This window comes from Nanorana parkeri, unplaced genomic scaffold (genome assembly GCF_000935625.1).
Source record: "Nanorana parkeri isolate BGI_ZX_2015 unplaced genomic scaffold, ASM93562v1 scaffold169, whole genome shotgun sequence".
Classification (NCBI taxonomy): domain Eukaryota; kingdom Metazoa; phylum Chordata; class Amphibia; order Anura; family Dicroglossidae; genus Nanorana; species Nanorana parkeri.
In genome coordinates, this window is record NW_017306437.1 from 737,961 (window position 1) to 764,855 (window position 26,895).

The following is a 26,895-nucleotide window of genomic DNA, read 5'->3' on the forward strand; positions in this document are numbered from 1 at the left end:
CGAGGTTCTAATCCTTCCCACCTACAGCCTGATACCTGTCTATAGCACTCGCCTTTCCATCGGATCACAATGATGACCACGCAGCTAGTATCTTCATGTGAAGTGCCGCAGTGTTAACAGGCTTTAGGTGTGGTGGTCGGCTTTCCTTTTTGGTGGCAGTAACACACCTCTGTACTGTTTTTTTTGGAGGATCAGCATTGACTTCCTAGGACAGGAAGTGTTAAGACTACAGAATACCCCACCCCCCTTATCTCCAGAACATAGGGGCCAGGGTGATTATTGGTAAAGATATTAGTGTGGCATTGTTAGCTCACTTCTGGAAGTTAAAGTGCAACTGAAGCCAAAACTTTTTTTTCTAGTTTTGGATTGAAGTGGAGATGGATTGGAACCCCTGTCAGACTTTTATTGCTGTCTGTATACCCATTAAGGAGATTCACTCTCCATTTTTCCCTGATGAGTCTTCTCAATGAAAGTGAAAGAAGATCCCAGATTTTGGGTTGTCAACAGAACAGGAAATCTTCCTATGGGGATACTAGTTCTGGTGACCCTGCTGACCATCAGGGACCTCCCTCTTTTTGGAGGGATTTCCTCTCAATTCCTGTTGTGGCTGTCAGACAGGAAGTGAAGGGAAATCTCTCTAACAGGTGGCCAAAAAAGCTGACGGAGGTTATAATCCTCCCTGAGGGCCAATTCACACCAGCCGATGCGCTAAACACCCTTTTTTGAAATGTGACAAGTGACATTGCATTGAGTTCTACGGGCAAAGCGGGGCGCGAGGCGGTTGTTCTGCGTCACATCCCACTGTGCTGTACTTCTTTCAGCACACACCACTGCCCTCTCACTGCAAAGTGGTGGTGTGCACCAAGCCCATCCGTGATGAGGCAAAAACTGCCTTGCCTTGTGTTGGGGCTGCGCTGGAAACAACGCCCCTGGGGTGAATGGGGCCTTTAGTCTATACGCTTTGAACTTCATAATGTGATTTCTTGTCTGAAGTTGCCGATAAAAGCTTTGTTTCTGTAAAGAGGGAAGTTAATATTTGCTTCTCCTTCCGTCTGTGCCACTGACCAACCCTCCAATCCAGAAAATCCCCAAATAAAGTCTTCTGCAGAAACTGACCCTGCCATGTGTGCTTTTCTCCTGGCTCCCCACAGCAGTCAGTGCTTCTTCCTGTTGGTCTTCACGTCACTACAGGACACAATAGTGGAGGTTGGCAGGAGGAACCACTAAGCACTGCGGGGCCAGGCAATCGACTCTCCGGAGGTCTTTGGATCAGAGCGGCAGGAGAGGAAAGCATTCAATCCTTTACAGGTACAGCTTTTACGGCTTTTTTTCTTTTCTCTTTTAAAGTGACATTTAAGTACGCCTTATGTGATGCCTCTTGATTCGAACAAGTTCTTCCTTGCTTCGTTTTCCACAGTCACACCAGCGCTGGTGCCCGTCCCTGATCCAGCGCAGACTCCTCGGGTCCAGCGGTGTCTGTCCAACGTGCGCACACCCAGCTGTGTCCATTCAGCTTCTGTTCTGCTCTCCTCCTCTCCCCTCCGATTCTCTGGACTGCGCATGCGCCCACCCACACTTCCTCCTTCACAGCGTTCGGGAGCCTTCTGCAGGAGGAGCGAGTGGCGCTGACACAGGTAAGTTTGTTGGTATTTGCCAACTTTTTTTTTTATATTGGGTCATGTATCTACTGCTTACTAGCACTGCATATATGCCAAAAAGAGACTTTAATTCTTCTTTAATGTAATTGACTTGTGACTTGTCCTTTTAAAGGAGAACTATGAGGAGTGATTTTCACTCATCCTCATAGTTCGAGCCGACGTGTGACAATGAAACTGTCACATGTTGGCTCAATAGATCGGGAAGTGAGCAAACACATACCGTCGCTTGCTCACTTCTCGATCATCTCCCTGCAGAGAGCTGTGACTGTCACTCACGGCTCTCTGCAGGGATTCCCCCCTCCCCTGTCTAATCCTCCAGCGCTGACAGGAGGAACGAACGGGGGAGGGGGCTGGCACAGCTGGCTCTGCCTCTAGATAGGCAGAGTCAGCTGTCAATCACGCAGCTGGGTGGATCTCAACAGTTATGTCAGGATCCGTCCTGGCTGCGGCAGTCTCAGTATACCACGAGCTGCAGCTCGCGATATACTGAGCTTTGGGTCACGGGAGGACGCTAGTTTATGTCCTCTCGTGACTTTGAGGAGAACTATGGGGCAAAGCACTGACCCCATAGTTCTCCATTAAAGCTCAGGGTTTTATAAATGGTATTACATCAACACAAATGGATTGCCAAGACTAATTCTATTTAATAATCTTATTTCTTAGATTTGAATTATCTGGTTTATCCGGTGAAAATGGTATCCTTGCAGTTTCTGTAAAACATCGTCAAATTCTGGAATATGCCAGAAATGATTTCTTCTCCAGAATTCGTCAGTGAACCCAATTTTATGACGCAGTACATGCCCACCATTGCACGCTCTGGTGTCATTGTAAATGCTGCATTCCCCAACTTTGAGCAAGATGGAGGACTGCCTCGTAGGCCTTCCAGTGCCCTATCAGGACTGCGTGCCCCAACGCCATTTGCAGAAAATTCCAGCCTGATAAGTGAGGACTCTTTGGAACAACATGATGCTGGTTACAGACAACCAGAACTGCGACCAGACCCTAGAGGACATATGTCTGTGTATAAAGAGGCCATGTATGAAAGAGAAGTTAGCAGAAGCAGGCCACAAAGTAGAAACATGTTTCGGGAGGATGAAGTGTTAAGAGAAGAACTGAATGACCCGTTGTTGAAAAAACTTGAGCAGGTAACTTAACATCTACAAAATGTATTAATTTCTAACATGTATACTTGGTGAAAAAAACAGGCTCATGTGCAGGATCTAATGCTGACCATATACTACCATACTGATTCTACAATCTCACGTTTAGTTTACTCATTTGTATTAAGATTGTAGTCCATCACATATTGTAGTCCATCACATGAGTGAGCTTGGAGCGGTGACTACACTACAACACACACAGGGACCATAGGAAACAAAATGTAGCTACCCTCCAGAAGGAAGGACAGAGTCAGCACCAATTCAGAGATGATTTGAGGATCTACAGCTGAGTGCTGGAATCTCTTCTTGCTTGACTTGGCCTGCACTGCTTTCCCCGGGAGGAAAGTGACATCACACCCAGCAATGCGGATGACTGGGGTGAGGTAAGTATAACATTTTGCTTAGTTAATTCTTTTGACAGGCTGTATCGCATTTGTGTCCCTTTTTTATTTTTTGTCCATAGTTATCCTTTAATAGAGGCTGTACTTCTATAATATTTAGAAACTCAAGATTGTCCAGATCTACCAGCTTGGCCATTCCAGCTATCCCTAACTCCGAGGTTATGTGTGGAGAACAATACTACGATATTGATTTCTCTATTTTTTTGCCTGAACAAAATTAAATGTATCAGATGATCTTCTTGACTGATTTCAGGGGGAAAGTTCCCTGACATATGCTCGGCATAGGAGTGTTGAGCATGTTGTAGAAGTGCATAACCTGGAAGACTAATGGAAATAGAGTTACCGGTAAGTCCTAACTCTGAATGTTTACATTTGACCGCTAACTTGACACTCCTAACTTTGAGTTCCCCTTTAATTATGCCTTGTGCATTATACTGTTTACTTTGTAATTGGAGGCAGTAACGTTCACCTTGCTCATTGTTTGGTTGAGTATTCAATATGGACACTCTTAGCAGACGGCAGGGCTCAACATGCTGACCTGTTTGTCATGCTGTCATCAGCCTTATTGTTCTGTGTTTTTACAGTCTGTACCCAGCACGCTTGGTGTGATCTTGTTGAGCCTGGCAGTGATTTTCTTATTATTTTGACAACCTATGGCTGATCACCCTTGTTAGATTACAATTGTGTTAGTAGAGATGAGGCAACTAGCTAATAGGTAGGGCTTTCTTTAGCATTCCAGCTTGCCTTGCCAGCTATCAGACTCCTCCATGCCACAGGACTCTTAAAGTGACACTAAACTCAGGAGTTAAATCCTGTGTATACGTGCGTTAAACAGCATGCGATTATTTGTGCATTGTGCACATTTGTATGTGCATTTTAACGCGCATTTTGATTGGCAGCTCATAAACCATTGTGGGCGATGGAAGAACACGTGTATAAATGCACAAAAACGCTCACGAAAATGTGCAACATGCTTCGATTACGTGTTTTAGTGCATTTCCTATGAAGTCTATGGGGCAAAGAAGCGCTTTTAACTGCCCAAAGAAGCTCCTGTAACTTTTCAGGTATTTAGCGTTTTTCTGCTGGCGGTTTTCTGCTCAGGTCTGAACCAGGGCCATTGACAATCATGGGATTTCTTGTGTTGGGCAGTTAAAAGCGCTTTTCGAACTGTTCAAAAACTCCTAGGGCTGAACCAGGCCTCAAGTTCCCTAACTAGTAACAAAAATGTATCTTTTCTCCAATCTTCCAGGCCAGCAACCTGAGAGATGATTGGCTCCTCCTACTACATGAAACACAATAAAAAAACTTGGTTAAATACCCTCCCACCCTCTCTTACCTCAGTTTTTTTGTGTTTCCTACCTACAGGATCACTTCGTCACGTTTTGTTGTTTTTTTTTCTTTTGTCCGGTCGATCTTGAGGTCGCTGATCCCCCCTCTGTGTAGCGCTGCTGGTTGCTGATGACCTTGCTGCGGTTACAGAGGGGTTCCCCTCTTCTGTCCCAGGCGGTCCTTTCCTCCGTGGACATAGGTAGGAAGGAGCCTGAAGTCCCAGGCTGCGGCCCGTCCGGGTGGTTCAAGGCTTCGGGGTGTTGGAGCGGTGCGCTCGTGGTGGTGGAGCGCACAAAAAGGCAGCCCGTGCGTTCCAAAGGCCTGTATAAATGGAAGTGACTTCACTTCCAGCGCGACCGCGATCGCCACTTCCGCTGCGCATCTCGCTGGACGCTGTGACCATCTCAGGACGCAGGGGAACCTGTTGCCATCGCTACTCCAATGGAAGAAGGGAGCAAGCCGACGGCCACTGTGCTCAAATCCAGGGGTGGGGTAAGTACAGGAAGGTTACTATGGGCCCTACCTGAGACAGTGTGCTGGTCGTTTTTCAACCGGGACTCTGTAGGCATTCATTCATGCATGTATGTTTTTTCTGCCTAGGATCCCTCTCCTGCGGAGAAATTGACACCCCTGAGTTCGGTACCACCTGATGCCCCAGTTGTCAAACAAATTAAAAAGTGCTTTCGGCTCTTGTATTATTAAACTCCCTCTGGGTTATTCTAAGCCCATTTGTGAATCTTGCATACATAAACTTCTGGCTAATGAGTCCTCTTCCCTGATGAAAGGGTTCCTTGATTCAATGAGGACTGAAATGGTAGCAACTATGCAGTCATTTAAGGAAGTTTTTTCCGATATGTTGCCAGTTCAGCAGGGAATTCAGGATTACCCGGTCCCTCAGGATTACAAAGTCAGGCTCTGCCTTTGGCTGCACCTAAAGGGGTTTCTAATACCAACCTAGTCTCTGATTCTGAGTCTGATAGTTCAGTAGAAGAGGGGGAGGTTGGGAAGATGAAGATGAGGACGCTAGACCTTCATGTAATCTCTTCTCTTCGGAAGATATGGATGGTTTACTGCAATCCATATATACTACAGAACAAATCCTGGAACCCCCTAGGGAGGTTTTGGTCCAGGACCGTCTTTATAGAGGCCTAGCTGAACCTCAGTGTAAGTGTTTTCCGGTTCACCAGTCTATTAAAGACTTGATGGAGAAAGAGTGGAAAGAGCCAGAGAGAACATTTCTGGGGTTTAGGTCCTGGAAACGCAGCAGGACCTAAACGGCATTAGCTCAGGTTTCCAAAAAATCGGATTTGTCGTTTGAGGATGCTGGGAATATTAAGGACCAGATGGATAGAAAAGCAGAGGCATTACTGCGGAGAGCATGGGACTCTAACGCTGCTTCCATGGCTCCGGCAGTAGCAGCTACCTGCGTAGCACGCAATATGGACCTCTGGTTAGAACATGCTTCCTTGCACGTATCTCAGGGGGCACCGGCTGAGCAAGTGTTGGATTCTCTTTTAGCCTTTGGAAAGGTGGTCGCTTATTTAGCAGATGCCTCTGTAGAGATTGTGAGGGCCACGGCTAGAACTGGGGCGCTTCGTAATTCCGCCAGGAGGGCTATTTGGCTAAAATCCTGGGAGGGAGATGTTTCATCTAAGTCTCTGCTCTGCTCTCTCCCGTTTGAGGGGGATTTATTGTTTGGTTCCGGCCTGGGTGACGTTTTAACTAGGTCATCTGAGAAAGGGAAGAAATTCCCTGTGAAGAAGAAGAGGGTGCGTGGTAGGCCATTTTTTCGTCCCCACCAGGAGCAGTAAAGACAGGCCAATAAAGCCCAGTTTCAAAAGAAGACCTGGCCCTTTATAAAGAACAAAGCCAAGGTGGAGTTATTTTTTTCAGCTCCGGCACCCACAAAGAAGGACCCTAAGTGACGCCACCAGAATGGGTGGAAGACTTTCCCTGTTTGTGTCCTGCTGGAGAAAGATTACAGACAGTCAATTTATTTTGGATGTCTTACAAATGGGCTATCACCTAGAATTTCAGACGCAGCCGCCCCAAACCTTTTTTTTTCTCACGAGACTGCCTAAAGAGAGGGAGGCAGCTCATGCACTGACAGATTGTATTCAGACTCTGGTATCACAGCAGGTGGTAGTTCCAGTCCTCATGGGGCAGGAATTTCTAGGGTTTTATTCCCATGTGTTTTTGGTACCAAAACCGTCGGGCAAATTCAGGCTGATCTTAAATCTGAAAAAGTTGAATCAGTATCTGATCTTCAAACATTTGCGGATGGAGAGTATTTACTCGGTACGCCAGACCCACCGAAAATAGTTTTTTATGATCACCCTGGATTTGAAAGACGCTTACCTAGATATACCCATCTGTCTAGAGCATCAACAGTTTCTGCGGTTCGCAATCAAAACAAAAGTGGGGATAACTCACTGGCAATTTCGCGCACTCCCCTTTGGCCTTTCAGCAGCACCCAGAATATTTACGAAGGTTCTGTCGGAACCGGTCCCATTTTTGCGCCTCCAGGTCGTCTGCCTGATTCCATATCTAGACGATCTGCTCATTTACGGCATGTCAGAGGCGAAAGTCTTGGCAAGCCTGCAGTCTGTAAGGGACTTGCTGGAGCATCTGGGTTGGATTGTGAATGCGGAAAAATCTTTCCTGACACCGTACATGGCAGCATACAATGGGCTGGGGGCGGAGCCATACCCATTGTATGCTGCCATGTACTGGCATCAGGAAAGGAAAATTACCGATAGGTAAGTATACAATTTTCTGTTTTCCTGACACCGTACATGGCAGCATACAATGGGTATGGCTCTGCCCCCAGCCCATTGTATGCTGCCATGTACTGGCATCAGGAAAGGAAAATTACCGATAGGTAAGTATACAATTTTCCATTTTCCTAACCCCGGCCCAGTCGGTAGTCTTTTTGGGCTACAGAGTGGATTCGGTGGCGGAGAAGTTGTTCCTCACAGAGGAGAAAATCCTCAAGCTGGTGTTGCTGTCTCAGGCCGCCCAGTCCAGCATCTCTCTGTCATTAAGAGAGATAATGAGACTATTGGGGGTCATGACCTCCGCAATTCCGGCTCTGGACTGGGCTCAGTTCTACTCCAGGCTGCTTCAAGTGTTTCTTCTGTCCAAATGGGACAGGAGAAGGGACTCTTTGGAACAGATGGTTCATCTTCCAAGGGAGGTTCGGGAGTCCCTCTCTTGGTGGATGTCCCGGGAAAAGCTGAGGCAAGGCAGGTTGTGGGGTCAAACAGACCCCGTTCATATCACAACCGATGCGAGCTCTTGGGGGGGCACATTTGTTAGCAGGTTTTGCTCAGGGTCCCTGGCCTCAAAGCCTGGTAGCGGCCTCCTCAAACTTAAGGGAGTTGACAGCCGTAAAGGAGGCAGTTCTAGTCTTCCAGGAGGGTCTGGTGGGGAAGGAGGTGAAGGTGTTTTCAGACAATTCCACGACGGTGGCTTACTTAAATCACCAAGGCGGAACACGATCCCTGACTCTTTTGCATGTAGCGGAAGAGATTTTTCACTGGGCAGAGTCCCGGGTGGTTTAAATTTCGGCGGTCCACATCAAGGGGGTTTGCAACGAGACTGCGGACTTCCTATGCCGCAGGCGCATACACCAGAACGAGTGGGAGCTTCACCCAGAGGTGTTTGCACAACTTGTAGCCCTGTGGGGGCAGCCGGAAGTGGACCTGTTCGCCAACAGTCTCAACAAAAAGACACCTGTATTTTATTCCCTAGGCAGGGAAGTGGAGTCCAAAGGGGTGGATGCGCTGGCCCAGAACTGGAATTTCAATCTGAGGTGTGCCTTTCCACCTCTAGTACTTCTCCCTTGCATTCTCCAGAAGTTGACCAGGTCATCTTGTACCCTCATACTGATAGCTCCCTGGTGGCCCAGAAGGACGTGGTTCTCGGAGCTACGGGTCCGGTCTATCCTCCCTCCTTGGGGGCTGCCCGTGCGGAAGGACCTGCTTTCTCAGGGGCCGGTCGTCCATCCGAACCCGGATTTTTTTCGGTTGACGGCATGGCTCCTGAGAGGCGGATACTGCAGGTAAAAGGCTGTTCTGAAAAAGTAATTGATACCCTTCTTTTTAGCAGAAAAACTGTTCCGAGAAAGATTTATAGTAAAGTCTGGAGGGTTTTTTCTTCATGGTGTAAAAACAAAAATGTTATGTCACCTTCTGTCCCTATCATCCTGGATTTTTTGCAGGAAGGCCTGGACAACGGTTTGGCGATCAGTACACTGAAAGTCCAGCATTCAGCTCTGTCTGTATTTTTGCAGTCCAAATTATTGGAGGACCCCTTAATTAGGTGATTCATTTTGGCGGCGGAGCGTCATTGCCCGCTGAAAAATAAATTTGTTTCCTCCATGGGATCTGTCTTTAGTTTTAGTTGGTCTATCTAAACCCCCCTTTGAGCCGATGGCAGATATCTCTATGAAGTGGTTGTCACTAAAAATGGTTTGCCTATTGGCCATCACTTCAGCTAGACGTATTGGAGATTTACAGGCAATTTTGATCAAAGAACCTTATTTGGTCATATTGCCAGATAGTTATTCTGAAGCCTGATCCTTTGTACCTACCAAAGGTGTCCTCCCAGTTTCATGGGTCTCAGGAGATTGTTCTTCCCTCGTTTTGTGATAGCCCTAAAAATCCTAGGGAGGAAGCCTTTCATTCCCTAGATGTTAGAAGGTGCTTGATTAATTATCTAGAGAAGTCTAGGCCGTTTAGAAAGTCTAGCCATTTTTTTATCCTGTATGCAGGAGCTAGAAAGGTATTGCAGGCATCCAAAGCCACGCTAGCCAGGTGGATTAGAGAGGTTATAACGTAGTGTTTATCGTTCCGAAGGACAAGAAGTCCCTTCCTCTATTAAAGCTCATTCTACTAGAGCGTTGGCCACTTCCTGGGCAGAGAAAGCTGGGGCATCGGTGGACCAGATTTGCAAGGCAGCCGTCTGGTCACGTCAAGATACCTTCGTGCGCCATTACCGTGTGGAAGTGTTGTCGCAGCAAGACCTCACTTTCGGTCGGAAGCAGGGGCGGACTGACCAGTCGGGCACGAACCGAGGGCCCGCAGCCATCAGGGGGCCCGTCACTGACTGTCCCCTCGCCGCTACCTCTCTGCCATCTGCACCCGGTCAGCCCGCCCGCGTCAGATGCAGCTCTGTAATAGCCGGCTGCTCGCTCCTCAAGTGGGTCCTCGGCAGGTCCCCAGCGGGCTGCCCTCAAAATAATTGAAGACAAATTTTGTGCTGAATTGGTGCTTACACTGTCCTTCCTTCTGGAAGGTGACTACTTTTGTTCCACATGGTCCCTGTGTGAGTTGTAAAGTAGTCACCGCTCCAAGCTCACTTCTGTGATATAATTTGTCATTTATTGCTTTAATTATATACATTTCATCTGGGGCCTATTTAAACTATTCCGTGCATGTTAAAGCCATAGTAAGCTGCTGAGTGAAAGGTGTGTTGTTGCCCTTAAATGCTGTGTGTACTGCACATTAGGGTACGCTTGCTTTACAGGTGTGCTCTTCTCCAGCGCTGCTGCATTTTTCTGTGGTTTTCATCTTTTATGTGTTAAATATCTGAGGGGTGATTGGCCTATTTATAATGTACCTAGCCTGAAATGCATGTTGCTGCTTGTTTATAGTCCGTTTAATGTATAATATAGCCTGATAATGTTTCAACTTCATAGCTGAAGGAACTACAACAACAGAAACAAGAGCAGCTAAAACAGCAACAGATGGAACAGCTCCAAAAGCTCATGGAAGAGCAGAAGATGCTGATTCATATGTCAAGGCAACCTGTATACTCAGGTGAGTCGCGTCACTTTGTAACTCATGGAATGTGAAAGGATTCTACTGGACTGTTTTTTTGTTTTATCCAAATTTAGATAATGCATTATAATTGTATCTTTACCTTTTGAGGAAAAATATATAAAGTTAGTTATTAAAAAAACTATCAAATATTTGTATTCACTGCTTCTTGTGTCCATTTGTTTCTCTGAATCCAATTTCCTGTTTGAATAGTAGTTTAACTACTTGTTGACCGGGGTGTTTAGGAAACTGTCCAGGCCATTTTTCAGTATTCAGCGCTACGGTACTTGGACTGGCGTTTATTCCGTCATGCAACGCTGTACTGAAATTAATTTTATACAATTTTTTTGGGGACACATAGAGCTTTCTTTTGGTGGTATTTAATCACTACTGCAGTTTTAATTTTTTATTATATAACAAAAAAAGAAACTAATATTAAAAAAAAACGGTTTTCCCTTTTTATTATGTTGGGAAACATTTATTTATTACCCAATTTTTTGGTAAAATATAAAAGGCAGGGTCACCTCGGGTAAATTGACACCAAACATGTCAAGCCTTAAAATTGCGCGTGCACGCGAAATCACATAAAACTACCATAGCCAAAATTGGCCATAGGCGACTCTTTAAAAGATTTTACTACTCATCAATTTAATGTTATGTGTGATTAATGGGCCTGGAATTATTGCTCCCACTGCAACGGTCGCGGCGATATGTAACGTGTGGCATAATTGGAGCAATCGTCGTTTTTGCCTGTAGGCACACCGAACGCATTTTTGCGCATCTGTGTGGTGGTGGGGGGGACTTTAAAACATTTTTGTGGATTTTTTTTTTTTTGTGTGTGTGTAAATTTTATGTATTTTGTGAGCAATTTTTTTTCCACTTAACTTTATTATTGTCGCATAGTGGGATAAGAAGTCCCCTATGTGATAAATTACAGTGACAGGTCCCCTTTATGGAGACATCAGGTGTCTCTAAGACCAATAATGTCACCTTGGGACCCCCAGAGAAGCTGATGAAGCACAGATCTGCTTCATCAGCTTCTCTCCGGTTACTGGACTGGAGAGTGACAGAGGAATTCCAGAAGTGATGTAATATACATCACTTCCTCCATTCAGAGATCGGAGGGAGATTGTGTACTGAACTCCCTCCGTTCTCAGTGCAGAGAGCCACATTGCCCGAGATGGCGGGGACAGCGGCAGCGAGGAGAGGCAAGGAGGGGGGCGCACCCTGACTTGCATCATACAAGCGATCGGGCTTCTTTACAGACGCCGGACCGCGTGTATGTAAACGGCCATCTAAAATCCTGGCGGTTTCCCGCACGGGCACAAAGGACGTCTAAAGATGCCCACCTGCATCCAGGAGACGTCCGGCCGTCTTTCAGCGTTCGGCGGATGGTAGGTGGTTAAAAACCGTTAGTTGCCAACCAGACACTGTGTGCTAGTAGCAGTCATTGGACACAGACATGTGGATTGTCTTTTTCCAGATTGACAATCTCTACTGCCATCTGTGACAGCAGAGCAAGTCGCAGAGCTGGTGTCATCAAATGTACAGTTTACCTGATTTTGGATACAATGTAGCAGGGATTTAAGCTGGCCATAAACCGCTCTGTTTGTTTCGTCTAACGCACGAGCTGTACAAAACAAATAGAGCAGATTCCTCCCTCAACGCTGTATTCTGACAGCGGCCTCCGGCAACTGTTAGAATACCCGAACAGAGCCAGCAGCTCAGTGGCTGCCGCCTCTGCTCATACAAAGAATGTCCAGCCACCTCCTGCGATCAGCTGATCGAGGGATGCCGGCCGAACAGGTTCCTCAGGAACCGGCTGAAACTCGCAAAGTGCATGACCACTTTTAGATTGTAAGCACAGAACTCCCTTGCTCAGGGAACACTGTGGTGAGAACTGTTACCATCCATGACGAGGCAAATTGCCTAGTCTTGTGTTCTGGCTGCGCTGGAGAAAAACCGACCAGCTCAGCCTAAATGCAGATGGTGTGAACGATCCATTATTGTTGCTTGCACCTGCTACTGGAACATTGGCTATTAACATCAGTAATACTTACCCTTGTTGTAGCTTTTTTTGTGTGCAGCACAATAGGAGAGAAGAGTATACAAATCAATAGGTAAGCTTTGCTCCCCCCCCCAACCCCCCGTGGCATTTAATACATTTACATGCAAGGTGTGCTTTAACAGGGTGACAACATTACACAACAGGGTTGTCACCCTGTAGCCTTGGACAAACCTAGACGAAATAACAAACAAATTGAAGTCTGGCTTCAGCTAACACCTTTTTAGAAGTAGTTTAGTTTTTTTTCTTTGGAAGAAAAGTTTAAATCAAATGAATAAAAGTTGACCTCTGTCATTGTTGTATAGTTTGTGTCTACCCTGTAACTGTCTTTTTTTTAGACAGCTTGGTCTGTTACATGAAATAGAAAACTAATGGAACTGTTTGCAGGATCATCAGGTAACATCTGTTATGGGGGGAAACACAAAAAACAGCTTTTGTTAATGCTGATGACAGGCTACATCCTGTATGTCATGTCATTTCTGATTTATTTTTTTGTCCACTTTTAATGCAGAACATGAGTGGTGAAGAAATAATTGCAAAAAGGCAGACTATTGAACGTTGGCTCTCCTCTGCCACAAAACAAACTTACCTGCCTGTATACTATCTTCTACAGACTATACACTGAGCTGCCCAATAAGACCAATAAATCTTTATTGAATAAAGCTACCATGCCAGTTGTGTATTTGGCACTTGTTTGGAAAATACATTTTAGCTTCTTTTCCTTCAAGTGCTGTTGGCAAAGGGTAAATCTAGGCAAAAGGGTAGTAACAGTTTTAAAAAGGGATGTACCGATACTTGTATTGGTATCTGTGCCGATGCTGCGTATTTGGGTGAGTACTTGTACTCGCCCTAGTGATCCGATGCTTATCCCAATAGCTGGGCTTTTGTTATCAGAAAGTAGCGCAGCGAGTCATTACTCGTCACTTGGTGACAATGGAGCATGGAACCGGTTTCCCGGCCAATCAGGAAGCAGGGTAGCGTGTAATGACTTCCAGATTGGTCGAGAAACCGGGCAATCAGGAATCCAGACGACAAGTCGTTCCCTGCCCCCCGGCTTTCTGATTGGCCAGATAGCCGGCTTCATGCTCTTCGCCACCTGGTGACGAGGGAGCATGGAGCCGGCTTCCTGGCCAATCAGGTAGCCGGGCACCGTGTAATGATTCGTTGCCCGGCTTCCTGGTTGGTCGAGAAGCTGGCCAATCAGGAAGCCGGGCAACAAGTCATTACGCGGCGCCCGGCTTCCTGATTGGCCAGAAAGCTGGCTCCATGCTTCCTTGTCACCTAGTGATGAGGGAGCATGGAGACTGCTTCCCTGCTAATAGAGAAGCCCGGGTGGCGAGTGTTTACATGCCGGCCGGCTTCAACGCTAATCAAGAAGCCAGGTGGTGAGTCATTACACGCCGCTTGGCTTCCTTAATGGAACTTTCGGTATTGGCAGGTACTGGAAAAAAGATATCGGTACTGGTGCTCGATACCGGAAAACCGGTATCTGTGCATCCGTAGTTTTAAAGATAACCTGTATGAAAACAAATATGGGAACTGCCTGCTGACTTGTTTTTTGAAAGTCCAACCTCCTGAGGCTGTTATCTTTTTCCTTCCTTTTATTTCACTTTATGTCCATTTTAAAGTTGTATTTTAAGTTTTTGTTTGTTTGATAGAAGAAATGTATGCTGGTGGTTCTGTTCTTTGACCATTCTGAAAATTGGCATTGAATTTTAACAGTTTAGCCTTCCACCTTTCGTTTGTTTCTTGAGATTGTATACAAACCTCTTCAGTGGCAGCCATAACAACCAGCAGTAAGCTAAAACCAGTAAATCATTACAAAGCAGGCTGACTGCAGTGTGGAGATAATGTAGCAAAATAACTTTGCTGGATTAGACCGTTCTTACATTTTTCTTTGTTGAGCAGCAACAAGGATCATCGTTTTCCGGTAGTACCTACATTTTAAAAGGGGGAATAGTTTACAGGCGGTATTCATCCCTCTGAAAGAAATGTTCCTAAATTGTTTTAATTATAGCTCTGTCTAGTGACAAGTAAACATTGTTGGATAACAAGAATAGCAACTTAGACCGTGGGGTTATGGACCCAAATTCATAAACCACACCCTGATCACTTATAACAGTGAACTAGAAAGGCTTTTTAAGGTGTACTCATGAAAATATTAATTAAAACTCCCATTTTACTTCTTTGTAGCTAAAATTAGTATATTATGTACCTTTTTATATACAACAATACAAATGTAAGAGCTAGTTACAATTAAACAGTACAGGCCACGTCTATATTGGCAACAACCTCACCACATGTATCCATGAGATCGTTCTATTCATATCAAATGTTCATAATGGTGTTTTAGATACATTTGTTTCATTCACAGCTTTGAATATATCTTGTGAGTGGAGGAAGTGTTGCACACTCTTGACACATTTTGCCCTCGAAAAAGGGGCTTCCTCAGAAGTACTGTATAGCATAGTAAATACATTTTAAAACAATAACGAGACAATAAATAAGTACATGTTGTAACACATTTTAATGATGTCACCCAATAACCATCACATATCCCACTTCAACCTAACCACTGAACAATCACTTTCTCAAACAAATTATCCCCACACAGCTATCTCCTCATGTATCACTTGCCCCTCCTTTTTACATTGTAACCCCTCACGGGCAGGGCCCTCCTTACCATCTTGTCTTGAATTGTATTGTGATTGTAATGTCTTTCTTATATTGTAAAGCGCTGCGCAAACTGTTGGCACTATATACATCCTGTATATTAATAATCCCAACATCCATGCTTAGTGGTGACGTAAGCCTACTTTAGTCCCATTGAACCCTTCACAGTTATAGAACTTTTATATTTAAGGCTGCTGGTGATGAAATGGACAATGCAAGGCATGTTTGTCTGTATTCTCCATGTATTAAAATGTTATTATGCACTTTCTCTTAAACGTGACTTAAAGTTGACCATTTGAGTTGACCTTGTATTTTAAATTCCAGAATATGACCAGCAAAACCTCCTATCGGCACATATTGGTGGCTCCGTATCGCAAAAAAGTGTGTCCCGTCTTATGTCTCCGGTCAGTGGGAATATCCCCAGAGAGTACTTGTACAAAAAGCTTGAGCTGTCTAGGAGTTCGTCCCGGCCATCATCTATGCTTGCTCAAGAATACAGTCCAAATAAATCGAAAACATTAGAGGATTTGTTAAAGGAAGAGGTCGTAGAGGATTATAGTGGTGAGTATGAGTCCATATCTCTGTTCATCAGTGTTTTGCACATATAGTACTTGTTTCTACAGTAGCAGGTTTATGGATATATGTTACATTTCTCTAAAATTATTCTGGGTGCACGAGTTTCCATAACTGAAATTTTGCCACCCCCAAAATCCAGAGTGCTCTACTAAGCAAAGAGTAAGAAAGTAAGGCATAAGAGAAAGTTGGGAATGGGTGTGCAAGCCATTGGCTTTGCTGTTTCATGTTGGCATGTGTATCTGAGTGTCAGGGGTCCCAGGGCTCTACAATTGCAAGACATTGTGGGGTATGTGCAAGCACCTGAGGGTTTCTACTTTACATTCTTGTTGTAGCTTTACGGATTATTATTTTTTTTCTTATTTTTCAAAGGTTTTTATACACACGCAAATAAAGGTAAACCAATGTACCAAGATGGAACACATGCTCTGTTTACATTCATACAATATGTAACATTGTGCAAGATAACATTTCACAATTTCGTAATACAAATATTACCACAGTAAGCTAAATACGAAATAGCTTATATTTTTCAGCCTAAATGTGTGAAGATATATCATTCCAAGTCAATGAAGCTCATCACAGGTGATGCTATTAAACTGTGGGAAACATTGTGATATACTAACATACCAAGTCAGCATCTAGAAATCTAGCACGAACATAGAGCAATTAAGCTTCACATGAAGCAAATTATAAATGTTTCAACCAACATGAAAAAAAAGAAGTACAAAACATTTAAAGTAAAACCAGCCATTACACAATCAATGATATGATCATGTGAGATCCAGTACGTGAGCACAGGAAGGGTAATAAAATATTGTGCTACCTTAACCCAGCAGGTATTACAGAATCAGAGCAGGTGGAGCTAATCCAGGAGTAGAGAGCCATGCATCCCATATTTGGGGACAACTCCTATGCTGATGCACCAATTTTTCCTTTGGGAGTAGCAAATTAACTTGAGCATACTATTCACTTACAGTAGGAGGGTTGCTTTAAAGCTATTCATTTTCTTGCAACAAAAAGAAGACTTCTAATTGGAGAGAAGGTCTCCTTAGTATACGTGTTCTCATCAGTAAGGTTCAATAAGAAAGTCATGGGAGCCATAGAAACATTGGCAACGCATACAACATTAATAGAGGACACAAAGCTGAAGAGTTTTTGGCATCTCCATAACGTATGCATCAGTTCTGGTGGTTTCCCCTGACCTCTAGGACAGGCTCCAGACTCCCTTTTACACAAACCAATACAATTTTTGGGGAGTGTGGTAAACGCTGTGTAGAATAAATGATTGTCAAGCGATGTGAAGGTGAAAGGGATACTAGAGGAGTGTCTGCCAAAAGTCATCTGATATAGCACCCAGATCTTCCTCCTGGCCCCTCCAATATATATCAACCGCCATCAAGACATCCATACACCCATCAGTGCTTCATATGTTGTCAATACAAGGCCCTGCTTCTCAGTGGAATGTGCTACCAGGCTAATGAGGGGAGCTTTGTAAATGTCATTGTATGTAAGGGTATGCCCTTTAGGATATTTTGGAAGTACTTCCTATGTTACCACTATCTACACCAAGGCAGTAACTTATAATAAAATAATGTGTGTACTGCAAACAGGGCTCTTTTTGCTTAAAACATGTTTTTATGTTCTGGGTTATCTGGTTTCTAAAGGTATATTTTTACCTGAGAGTTCCTCTTCTGCAGTATCTTTGGTTAGGAATATGGGCTCTATATCAATGGGTCAGCAACAGACTATTTGGAAAGTATGAAATCATGTTCTTCTAACCCAGGGTGGTCATCTGCATGTGCTTTCGGCATCTTCATACTTTCTAGGTTTTATGTGCCTACACTACGTGTCATCACTTACATTAGTCTGCACTTTAATGTGTATATTTTGTTTTATTCACTAAAAAAAGTAATTTTTTGCTACATAGTATAATTGCTATATATATATATAATGTATTTTTGGTACTGAAGGTGATGAAGATGATACAGAAGAGTCAGCACATGATGATTCCTTAAAGAAAAGCCTTAGAACGAATAATGTGGAAGCAGAAGAAAGGTGAGTTACAGAACAGATGGGATATATAGGTTCTTTAACATTTATAATTAAAGGCAGTCTTGTCCCAAGACAGATTGTGGTGTCCTTGGCAGGTGTTCAAATTCATGTTCACCTCTGTACATTCTAGCTGGCCACCTGCACATATGGTGGGGGATGTTGGGTGTTAAAGCTTATTTGAGATCAGATTTCACTTTAGTGATTGCCAACGAGTAACAAAGAATGATCAAAATCACTTTGATTTAAGCATATTGCAGATTATACAGTATGTTCACCTCTGCTCCATATGTTTTACATTTGCAAAGTAATTACACATAATCTACCTACTGGTCAGTATTTCGTAACTCAAAAAAGATAATGCACTTACCTAGACAGCATTAAGGGAGTCACAAAACTGAAAGAATGGAGAAAAGTACTTTGCACATATTGTTTAAAATGTATGTCAGGGGGGGAAAAAAAAAACAAAACACATTCAGTACACATCTTCAGTACATGCACATCACCCCATGTTTTATCTCTGTAAAAAATGCTGCAGGTACAGAAAAATACCTGTTCTGCCAGAAATCCAGTGTGCTCCTACCTTGCTGTAGTGAAGTGTTCTGTAGTCCAGCAGGGGGAGAACTACAGGAGGGTTGACGACACTAGATTGGGTTTTATTCCAGCAGATGCCAAGTTAGTTGTCAAAGTTAGGAGCTGATTTGATGTCTGGCAGATAAATTGGTAATTTTCTTGCTGTGAACTTGTGAAATGTGCATTTCCTTCCATGTGATGAAAAAAAGTTGAAGATTTTATTGAATCTGTAATTTTATTTATTTTTAAATAGGTTTTAATTGGTGAAATGTTAAATTTAAATAACTATAAATATTACCTGTTTTTAATTCTGATTTTGTTTTTTTGCTTTTGTTTTTTTTAATAAATACGAAGTACCTTTTTGTCCATTCTCTTAGTTTTTACTTTTATCTTTTTATATAGTCATTAAAAGCTAATATGGTGGTAGGTTGAGTCCTCAAATTTGATTCTTATATCTCTTAAGGGCTCTACTGCCTTTTGGGGTAAGGGCTGCAGGGCTGCGTATTCTGTTAGAAATGATTACTGTTATTAGAGTGAATCATTCATTGGTTTATTGTATCTCTATCCGCCTCTCTTTCTAAATCCTTCTTTTTTTTTTTTTTTTTTGGAGAAATGTAGGCTGCGATAAAGCTATTTTTTAGGTGTTTACTCCTGTTGAAGACTTATGAGTGTCTACTCCAGCTGCAAATTGCATGCATATATATTTTATGAAATTTTTTAAATTCTGTAATCATTATTATATATTAATTATCATTCTGTAAGCTAACAATTACAGTATTAACCCCTCGTTGCCCAGAGCAGCTAATATTTGCCCACATATAATAAAAATCTGAATTTTTGGCTAGAAAACAGCTTAAAACCCCACAAACGATTATATATTTTCTGAAAGCAAAGGCCCTGTAGAATGCAATAAAATGCTAGCTGCAATTTTTTTTATACATATCTATAGTGTTTGAGGTTGAAAAAAGACACCGGTCCATCAAGTTCAACCTCTGTGTGTGAGTTGTGAATGCGTGTGTATATCCATCCCTTTTATTATTTAAAAGAAAAGAAAAAATATGTGAAACTTCCTGTGGGGATGTTTTTCATCTGCAGGGACTGGCAAACTGGTCATAATTGAAGGAATCATGGCAGGCACTAAATACAGGGAAATCTTGAGGGGAAACCTGTTTCGGTCTGCCAGAGATTTGAGACTGGGATGGAGGTTCACCTGCCAGCAGGACAACGACTCTAAGCTTACTGCTAAAGCAAGACTCCTGGTTTAAGAGGAAACATTGAAATGTTTTGGAATGGCCTAGTCAAAGCCCAGACCTCAATCCAATTGAGAATCTGTGGCATGACTTAAAGAATGCTGTATACCAGCGAAACCCATTCAACTTGAAGGAGCTGGGGCAGTTTTGCCTTGAACAATGGGAAAAATCCCAGTGGCTAGATGTGCCATGCTTATAGAGACATTCACCAAGAGACTTGCAGCTGTAAAAGTATTATCCTTGGAGGGGTGAATAGTTATGCACTTTCAGGTTTTCATTTTTTTGTCTTATTTTTTGTTTGCATCTTCAAAGTGGAAAAAACTCCATATTAATTCCAGGTGGTAATGCAACAAAATAGGAAAAAATGCCATGGGGGTGAATACTTTTACAAACCACTGTATCTGCATCCATGCAGAACCATAGATATTTTTTTTCGATCTGGTGTGTTTTTGTTTTATAAAGACCAAGATACTCATCCCATACAGGTGGGTATTTTGAGCAAAGCAATGTTACTGGTAAAGGAACATTTCAAATATCGATTATTTTTTTAGCATTAAATAAAGGCCTGTTGTTTCTGTTTTGGGAGTGTGTGTAAATTACACATTTTAGATGTGTCAGAATAATATAATGACATTTCTTTTCTGAAGACCAATAGTTTCAAGCATCAAGCAGAGAAAGGCATCATTTGAAGAATTCTTGGAGGAACAAATGAGGATTGAAGAACAACGACTTCAAGAAACTGAACACAGACAGGTACCTTCACTAATCTGATTTGTCCACACCCTGTGCTGAAATAGGGAAAGTCCTGTGCATTTGTAGGCCTACAGTCTGATCTAATATAGATTCATACAGTTGTAGGGGCTGTTAATTAGCATCTTGAGGAGGTATTCATGTTTACATTTGGTTCAGTTTGATATTTAATAGATTTCTTGAAGAATGTATGAGAAATTTGTTTTAAAAACGTGCTCTTGGATAAAATTTATAATTGTATTTAAATGCTTCCAATCTGTTTTCTTCTGCTTGAGTAAGTAGAATAATTGCACTGCCATTGTGGCCCATAGGCTCATATTGTGGTCCCCTTGTGTTCGTATGGTTGTATGCCTTGTTTGCAGAGCATGGTATATGTATTAATAATGGTCACTGCCATATTACCATAAAGTTCTCATGGTTGGGTGCCTTGGGCAGCTGGTTATTATGCATCCTTTTATTAATTTGCCTAATACCATTTTTAAAACAATTTTGTATTTAAAGAACAAACTATATTAAAATAATATGTCATACTACTTTTTCATTTTTAAGCACACTGATGGCTACCACAGAAAGCACAGTGGTATAGTAGTTAGTACATATGTCTTGCAGCAATGGGGTCCTTGGTTTGAATCTCAGGCAGGATACTATGAGCATGGAATTTGCATATTCTCTCTGGGCTTGCTCTGGGTACTTCTGTTTTCTCACACTCCAAAAACATGCTGGTATGTTGACTTTGTCTAAATCCTCTCTAGTGTTTGTTTGTGGGTCGTGAATCCCAACTGCAGCCTCCCATGTCCGTCCCTGGTAACAGTTCTTCTAGTGCAGGGGTAGGCAACCTTGGCTCTCCAGCTGTGCGGAAATGACCAATCCCATCATGCTTCTGCCTCTGGGAGTCATGCCTGTGGCTTGCAATGCCTTTATAGGATTTGTAGTTTCAGCACAGCTGGAGAGCCAAGGTTGCCTACCCTGTTCTAGTGGTTAATGCAGCTCTGGTACACGTTTTAGGGCTTGACACTAGGGATGTTCAGATACCAGTGCCACGAAAACTACCAGGGTCGCAGTGGCTGCAGCTGGGACCTGGCTCTGGCGCTACACCACTGTCCTGAAATCATTTGTTTGTATTGTTTTAGAGAAACTCACATGACAATAAACAAAAATGTATCAGTACTTGTATCTGTGAGTACTTGGGCAAGTATCAGTACTTGAAAAAATGGTATCAGTGCATTATTTATTCATATATTTATTTATATATATTATAAACAAAATCATACATTAAAAAACAGAGATGTACAAATCCCTGGAGCTCTGTGTGCTCCTTACAAATGACAGCTGCCTCTTAACTTTTGAATTTTTCTCTAGTCTAGTCTTGCAGCTGAAATAGTATCTCTACTTGTACCAAGTACGGTACTTGGTATCTGAACATCCCTACTTGAAACCACAGAAAAATAAGGTTCCAAAGTTAGACATGCACTGAAGATTGCAACACTGTCATGGTAGTAGGGATGGAATGAGAAAACTATAGTCCTTTAAAACATTGACAATAAAAATATTTAATCTTGACGGACGTAGATTAAACTGCTGCCATGTAGTTTTCCTTGCATAATTGTAGTTGAGAATGGAAGAAGAGAACCATGTCTATTAGTGATGCAACAACTAATCGAATAAATCGATGATGAGAATAGTTGGCAACGAGGGCTCAGCCTCTTTAGCCCCGCCCAGCCTCTTTAGCCCCGCCCTGTGCCTCCATTGCAACTAGAGGCTGGCAGCCATACCCAGCCTGCTATTGGATATTTTAAAATGCAATAGCAGGCTGGCTATTGCACCCGTCCACTGCCTGCTGTCAATCAGCAGACAAGGACCTGATGGAGAACTCTGAGGATCTTGAAAAAAAATTTGTTGCTCTACATAAAGATGGCCTAGGGTATAAAAAGATTGCCAAGACCCTGAAACTTGGCACGGTGGCCAAGACCATACAGCGGTTTAACAGGACAGGTTCCACTCGGAACAGGCATCGCAATGGTCGACCAAAGAAGTTGAGTGTACGCGCTCAGCGTCCTATCCAGAGGTTGTCTTTGGGAAATAGACGTATGAGTGCTGCCAGCATTGCTGCAGAGGTTGAAGGGGTGGGTGGTCAGCATGTCAGTGCTTAGACCATACGCCGCACACTGCATCAAATTGGCCTGCATGGCTGTCGTCCCAGAAGGAAGCCTCTTCTAAAGATGATGCACAAGAAAGCCTGCAAACAGTTTGCTGAAGACGACAAGCAGACTAAGGACATGGATTACTGGAACCATGTCCTGTGGTCTGATGAGACCAAGATAAACTTATATGATTCAGATGGTGTCAAGTATGTGTGGCAGCTACCAGGTGAGGAGTACAAAGACAAGTGTGTCTTGCCTACAGTCAAGCATGGTGGTGGGAGTGTCATGGTCTGAGGCTGCATGAGTGCTGCCGGCACTGGGGAGCTACAGTTCATTGAGGGAACCATGAATGCCAACATGTATTGTGACATACTGAAGCAGAGCATGATTCCTTCCCTTCGGAGACTGGGCCGCAGGGCAGTATTCCAAGATAACGACCCCAAACACACCTCCAAGACGACCACTGCCTTGCTAAAGAAGCTGAGGGTAAAGGTGATGGACTGGCCAAGCATGTCTACAGACCTAAACCCTATTAAGCAGCTGTGGGGCATCCTCAAACGGAAGGTGGAGGAGCGCAAGGTCTCCAACATCCACCAGCTCTGTGATGTCGTCATGGAGGAGTGGAAGAGGACTCCAATGGCAACCTGTGAAGCTCTGGTGAACGCCATGCCCAAGAGGGTTAAGGCAGTGCTGGAAAATAATGGTGGCCACACAAAATATTGACACTTTGGGCCCAATTTGGACATTTTCACTTAGGGGTGTACTCACTTTTGTTGCCAGCGGTTTAGACATTAATGGCCGTGTGTTGTAATTTGGAGGGGACAGCTGTAGCAAAGTGTAATTACTTCTGTGTTGTCACATGAAATATAAAATATTTACAAAAATGTGAGGGGTGTACTTTCTGTCAGATACTGTGTGTGTGTGTGTGTATAGATAGATAGATAGATGGATAGAGACAGAGACTGCGCTTCACAAACTCAAAAAAATATTCCTAAAATGTGAGAATAGAATGAAATGTGAAATTGTCGCAAAGTGATAAACAATTTTGTGTTATACACAACACCTGTGTTGCACAATGCCTGTGCTGATGATAGTAAGAAAAAACTCTAGGTCTAATGGTCTAGACCAGTGATGGCAAACCTTTTTGAACCCGAGTGCCCAAACTGGGACGCAAAATAAATGTATTTACATCAAAGTGCCAGCGCTGAAAATAAGTTTAGTACTGTATTGCATTTCGGGCGCTGGGGTTTAAAAAACGTTCAACATCACTGCCTTCGGCCCCAATTCACACCAAGCGACATACCTTACAAGTGGGGCCGGGATAGCGCGACTGTTCGGGGCGACGTTCCAGCGACAATTGCGTGACCTTCACCGCCGGGCTGCATTCAAAAATAGAAAAATAACGCGAAATCCGCAGGAAAAAGGGTCCTGCTAAAGCGACGGGTGACATGGAGCTGTACATTAGAACAGCTCCATTGAATAACATTGGCCGGAGACTTCTCGCAAAAATGTGCAAAATAGCGGGATTTTATGCACAGTGTGAATGGGTCCTTGGGCAAAATAGGAAAACACGCATATTCAAACATTTATACACTTAATAATACACATACACACACACACACACGTAATGAAACAACACACATCACGCACTGATTAAAACACACACACAGAACAACTAATAGAAATGAATAATCGATCGCCGGGCCCCGCCCCCTCGATCGCCGGGCCCCGCCCCCTCGATCGCCGCAGATGACGGGCCCAGCCACCTCCTGCGAAGCTGCTGGTTGGTCACCAACTCAGCAGCGGCTGTGAGAAGGAACGTAGCGTTCCTCCTCACAGCAGCCTGGCTGTCCGAGCCAGATGCCATAGCGACCCAGGCGGCCCGCATGGCATCAGGGAGATGGCCGTGCCCCGGGCCCCATAGCGGCCGCCTGGGCCTGATTGTTACGCCACTGTTCCCATAGTGTAGTATGTCAGAATAAATTTATTTAAAATAAGGCAATTGCACATGGATTGTGTCCACTGGAGCTCCTGTCTCTATGATTGTAATGGTGACATAGATCCGCCCACCAGATGCATTTCGTCACTATTGACTTCCTCTGAGGCGACGGTCTGCAGAGGAAGTCAATAGTGACTAAATGCAACAGGTGGGCGGATCTATGCGACCATTAGAATCATAGAGACGGGAACTCCAGTGGACACAATCCATATGCAATCGCCTTATTTTAATTGCAAGTGCACTTTACTGATCTGAATGTTGTTTTGGATTACTGGCTCAGGAGGTACACCCACCAGATTGGCTAGATTGCTAGGAAACTAGCATTTTCAGAATAAGCCTATTTTTCTCATGACTGGATAAACTTAAAGCGGACCTTTTACACTCAAATCAATTTCTACCAATGCATCCCTCTCTGTATGATGATAACATACCATGTCTGGTGTAAAATGCTGTGATTTTGAAATACGTACACATTCACTTCCTGCTTTGAAAGGGCAAAATGACTTCCGTTTGCTTAGGCCAGGGGTAGGCAATCTTGGCTCTCCAGCTGAGCTGAAACTACAAATCCTATCATGCTTCTGCCTCTGGGAGTCATGCCTGTGGCTTGCAATGCCTTATGGGATTTGTAGTTTCAGCACAGCTGGAGAGCCAAGGTTGCCTACCCCTGGCCTAAGCAATGCACACTGGGATTGCCTTGTCATCAATAGAGCAATGCTGGGAAATCTCATCACAACATTTCAGGGAAAGGCATTTTTGTCCCCTGAGATGATGTGCATGGTCACATGTCTAAGGACAAGAAAAGAAGAGACCTTGCCACACTCCTTACTGGGATTCCCATAATATGAAGACGGGTGCTCGAAATGACTGCGGATGGCGCCGCCACAGGTAGACAAATAGGAAGGTGTCACCAGCACTCCAAGCGCTGATAACGGCAATCAAGTGCTCATTTATTGACAGGTGCTTTCGGGGCCACACAGGGTCCCCTTAATCTCTGAGCCTGATGAAGGGGACCCTGTGTGGCCCCGAAAGCGCTTGCTAACGAGAGACCGCATTTGTCAATAATTGAGCACTTAGTTGCGGTTATCATCGTTTGGTGTGCTGGTGACATCTTCCTATTGGTCACATGTCTAGAAATCCAGGAAGTAAAAGTAGAGCTAGTAATCTGCCCTTAGTAGACATGGCCACTGCCATAAGACTGGGGAAGAAAAGAGAAATAAGGTATGCAAATAATACGAAGCCTGCAATTATCTAGAAGTATGTGTTTGTAGGTTGTTTGGGGTATAGCTCAAATGGGGATCACCTTCCCTGGGAAAAAAAGGTAGTCCCAGGCAGCAAAAGCTCTTTTTCAATCCGACTTGCCGTCGGGGTTTTTATTAAAAGGTTGCAATAAAACCGAAAATAAATCCTTGCCATCCAGGCTCTGACTAAACAGGCAGGTTCCTCTCTACCAAGTGGTGAGCTTATCTCAGCCACCTTACAAAACATAAAGTACTTTTAGCAACCTTTTTCTCACCCACATCCAACTTATAGCTCTCTCAGAAGTCAGAGTCCCAAGCCAGAGCAACATCCTGTTTCAGCCTTCCTCCTTTTATCTCACCTGGATAGGCAATCGTTAAGCAATTAGTAATCCAGGTGAGAGACGCAAAACCCGAGCTGGATTACTCAAACCCAAAGTCAGCCCGAAAACCCGGTCTGGGTTCCGCTAGTCCTGTACATAGGACAGAAAGCGAGGGGAAATATATTGCCCCTCGATGACTTTCCCTTTCCTTATGTCACAGTTGTCATTACTAAACATTTCTAAAGGTGTGTTTGTTGTTATTTTAAAGATAATTTAATGCAATCTTGTGATTTTTTTTTTTTTTTTCTTTTACTGGAAATTGTTTATGAACATTGACTCCTGAACCAGTGTGAGTTTGTGTTATACTGTACAACTTTTTCATATATGTTCAACATAAGGAACTAAGCGCGGTTATAACAAGACCGTTATTCCTCATTTTTAAGGACTCTCTAATGACTGGTAGAGTTCCAAGTGACTGGCGGAGGGCTACGGTAATTCCAATTTTCAAAAAGGGGGCAAAATGCCAACCTGGGAATTATAGGCCAGTTGGTCTTACATCGGTAGTGTGCAAACTGCTAGAGGGAATGATTAAGGACTATTTTTAGTAGAAATTGTTCAGGCTAATGGTATAGTTAGTGATAATCAGCATGGGTTTAGGAAAGAACGTTCCTGTCAGACTAACCTACTGACTTTTTACGAGGGGATAAGTAAAGATCTGGATGGAGGGAGGTCTGTGGATGTGGTATATCTGGATTTCGCTAAGGCTTTTGATACGGTACCTCATAAACGCTTACTATACAAGCTAAGAGCTATGGGCATAGATGGAAGGGTGTGTACATGGATAGAGAACTGGCTAAAGGAACGGGTACAGAGAGTATCAATAAATGGCGC

General features: G+C 43.6%; 1 protein-coding gene across 1 annotated transcript in view; it reads left to right on the forward strand.

Moving 5' to 3' along the window:
* Nucleotides 1-2,328: 2,328 nt before the first annotated feature.
* CENPJ (centromere protein J) overlaps nt 2,329-26,895 on the forward strand; it is a 58,899-nt gene continuing 34,332 nt past the window's right edge. The window contains exons 1-5 of the mRNA XM_018554673.1: nt 2,329-2,803; nt 10,250-10,370; nt 15,433-15,669; nt 17,655-17,739; nt 20,204-20,309. Coding sequence (XP_018410175.1) covers nt 2,396-2,803; nt 10,250-10,370; nt 15,433-15,669; nt 17,655-17,739; nt 20,204-20,309 — 957 coding nt within the window. The 5' untranslated portion in view covers nt 2,329-2,395. The remainder of the gene's footprint in view (nt 2,804-10,249; nt 10,371-15,432; nt 15,670-17,654; nt 17,740-20,203; nt 20,310-26,895) is intronic.